Source organism: Bactrocera latifrons, unplaced genomic scaffold (assembly GCF_001853355.1).
Source record: "Bactrocera latifrons isolate USDA-ARS-PBARC rearing strain unplaced genomic scaffold, ASM185335v1 scaffold_162, whole genome shotgun sequence".
Classification (NCBI taxonomy): domain Eukaryota; kingdom Metazoa; phylum Arthropoda; class Insecta; order Diptera; family Tephritidae; genus Bactrocera; species Bactrocera latifrons.
The window spans coordinates 103,647-106,166 of NW_017535097.1; the positions used below are offsets into that span (position 1 = coordinate 103,647).

General features: G+C 30.8%; 1 protein-coding gene across 5 annotated transcripts in view; it reads right to left on the minus strand.

Annotated features, from left to right (window-relative positions):
- LOC108966506 (box A-binding factor-like) overlaps positions 1-2,520 on the minus strand; it is a 55,115-nt gene that overhangs the window by 4,616 nt on the left and 47,979 nt on the right. For 4 of the 5 annotated variants that reach the window (XM_018929438.1, XM_018929439.1, XM_018929437.1 and 1 more), the window contains one exon: positions 1,037-1,209. In XM_018929438.1, the coding sequence (XP_018784983.1) occupies positions 1,037-1,209 (173 nt within the window). Of the gene's footprint in view, positions 1-133; positions 250-1,036; positions 1,210-2,520 lie in introns of all 5 variants that reach the window. The other variant, XM_018929440.1, reaches the window with a different exon arrangement.

The window sequence follows — 2,520 nt, forward strand, 5'->3', positions numbered from 1 at the left end:
AAAAAAAATGTGTTTTTACTTAAAAAACTGCAATTTGCTTTTACTTTTTATTTCATATTTTTTTATTTTTTTGTTTTTTGTTTTGTGTAATAATGTAAGTATGCATGTAAGTATGTTGGTTTGTGTCACCTACCATCCGGCGCGAACTTGAACGACTGTTCGAATGTTCCTCGGCAGACGCTGTCGCCGTCCGACTCGGCATGTTATACGAAAAGCCCTTATAGAAATCCGCGCTTGACTCTGCGGCCACTGCAATAATTATGAATTTATTATGAGAAGACAAAAAATTAGTTTTGCATTTTTTCCAATAGTTTTTCTTTCTTTCTTTTTTCTTTCTTTATTATTATTCATACGCAAACTACATGAACACAATTAAATTGAGCGTATGTAGCGAAGCAAGGCAAAAACCTAAATTGCTAATGCCTTTCTAAGTAAAGCGTGCATTAATTACTTCTAATTTCCATTACGCATTCGGCAATTACAAAACTAAATACTCAATTGCAATGTTATTGTTGGAATTGAAAATAGTTTGTTTTTAGTTTGCTTTTTCGAAACGGATTTCATCAACAAAGGAAGCGAGAACGTTTACATAACAACGGCAAGGGATGTATGTATGTACATATGTAAGTATGTACAGCGGCAATGATGGTGTTGGTGAATGGCGTTAAAGGCAAAAGCGGAGGCGGATTTCTATAAGGTTCATWTGAATTTGCATTTTTTTTTTTTKRTTTWTTTWKTTWWTWYTTTKTTAATACTTTTTCTTTTATCAAGAAGCTTAAATCACTTCCGTTAGAATAGAGTAAGGATATTTGCTAAATTCTGTGTCGCAAAATACAATGTTTTTGTAAGTACTGTTCAAGTGTTTAATATGTAGTTTGTATATATGTACTTTGCAACAATTTTTATTGCTCAATATTTTTGCTTTGTTTAATATGTGTAATGACTGAGTAAAGTGTAAAGAGTATAACGGTGTACACTTGTTACACTTTAATTGCTATTTTTTTTTTTTTTCTTTAAAGTTTTCATTAAAGTTTACCAATCGTCTAGGCTGTTTTATTAAGGGGCGATTCATGCCGTTCGTTTTATTATAAAGACCGCACGCATTGCACAAATAATGTCCGGTATTATCACGGCGCCACAATGGAGTTGAAACCGCACCACAATTGACACATTCTCGCCCGTCGGTGATAAAATCGGCATCGTAAAATGCTTTAATAAATTTAGATGTTAATTTAAAATTTATATAAATTATTTATTAGTTGAATGCATTTCAAACAATTTTGCTTGGTATTAGTAAACAAATTTTGATTACCATCGATCTTATGCTATGTTTAGTATATGAATTATTATTGAAAATATGAATTTTTTCAGTATGTTTAAAATTGTACGCTGAAGAAATTATATTAAGCTTGCTATGAAATTTGARGCACTCAGGAGAAACACTGGATACCCTAWAAAATATGTACATAAGTAAATGATGCCTGTCTCTATATACGCGAGCAACTCCCTCAATTCTTGAAATATCGTTGCAAAATTCTGCAAACATCCTTTTCTTCCCAAGAAGCTACTTATATGAAGGAATCGCTGATATCGAATCGCAAAAGCATATAACTGTCATACAAACTGACCGATAGAAATCAAATTTTTTGCATGGAAAACTTTTTTATTTCAAAATATATCTTGACGAAATTCGACACGAATTGTTATCGAAAGCAATGCCATCATATTTCAATGAATTGCAAAGTTTGGAACACTAAATCATATAGCTGCCATACAAACATAAACATACAAAATGAAGTGCTTGTATGAAAAATTTTTTATTTGAAAAGATATGTGAACGAAATTTGACATGGATTAGTTATTATCAAATTTAAAAAAAAATATATATATATTCAAAAATTTTAGTTATGTACGTACATACACGCATATGTAAATATGTATGTATGTACATAATCAAATACGCACGCATATGCTTTGTTGCTGCCCAATTTGCGGTGAAAATCACACCACTATTGGAATTTCCAACAGCTTCCCCAATTTGTTTTAAGTTTGTGTGTATGTTTAAACATRTTTACACACTTATGCACACTAGCATGCAGAGCAAAAAGGCCACAAACGCATAACACATTAAACAGTGCTTGGAAGCATACACATTTGGGTAAATATAGCAAGTGCATACGAATAAATACATATTTACATATGACGTATGTTTAAATGTCTGGATGTACATAATATGTAGGCAGCTATCATAATACTTGGCATACAGCGACCTAACTAAACTGCATAGAACGAACGGAGCATCTAACTAACACATTTACCAAAAATTTTAAGGTACACATACATACATATGTGTACAAATGGAAGCAGGGTTGCAAATAATACATTAAGACGACAGTCGAATTAATATTAAAATTAATTTAATTTTTAATGAAATCCCGAAAATTGTTATTAAAAATAATGTTAAAAAATTTCTATTCCAAAAATACTGGATTGAAAAATGTTAAATAAATATTTAAGTCC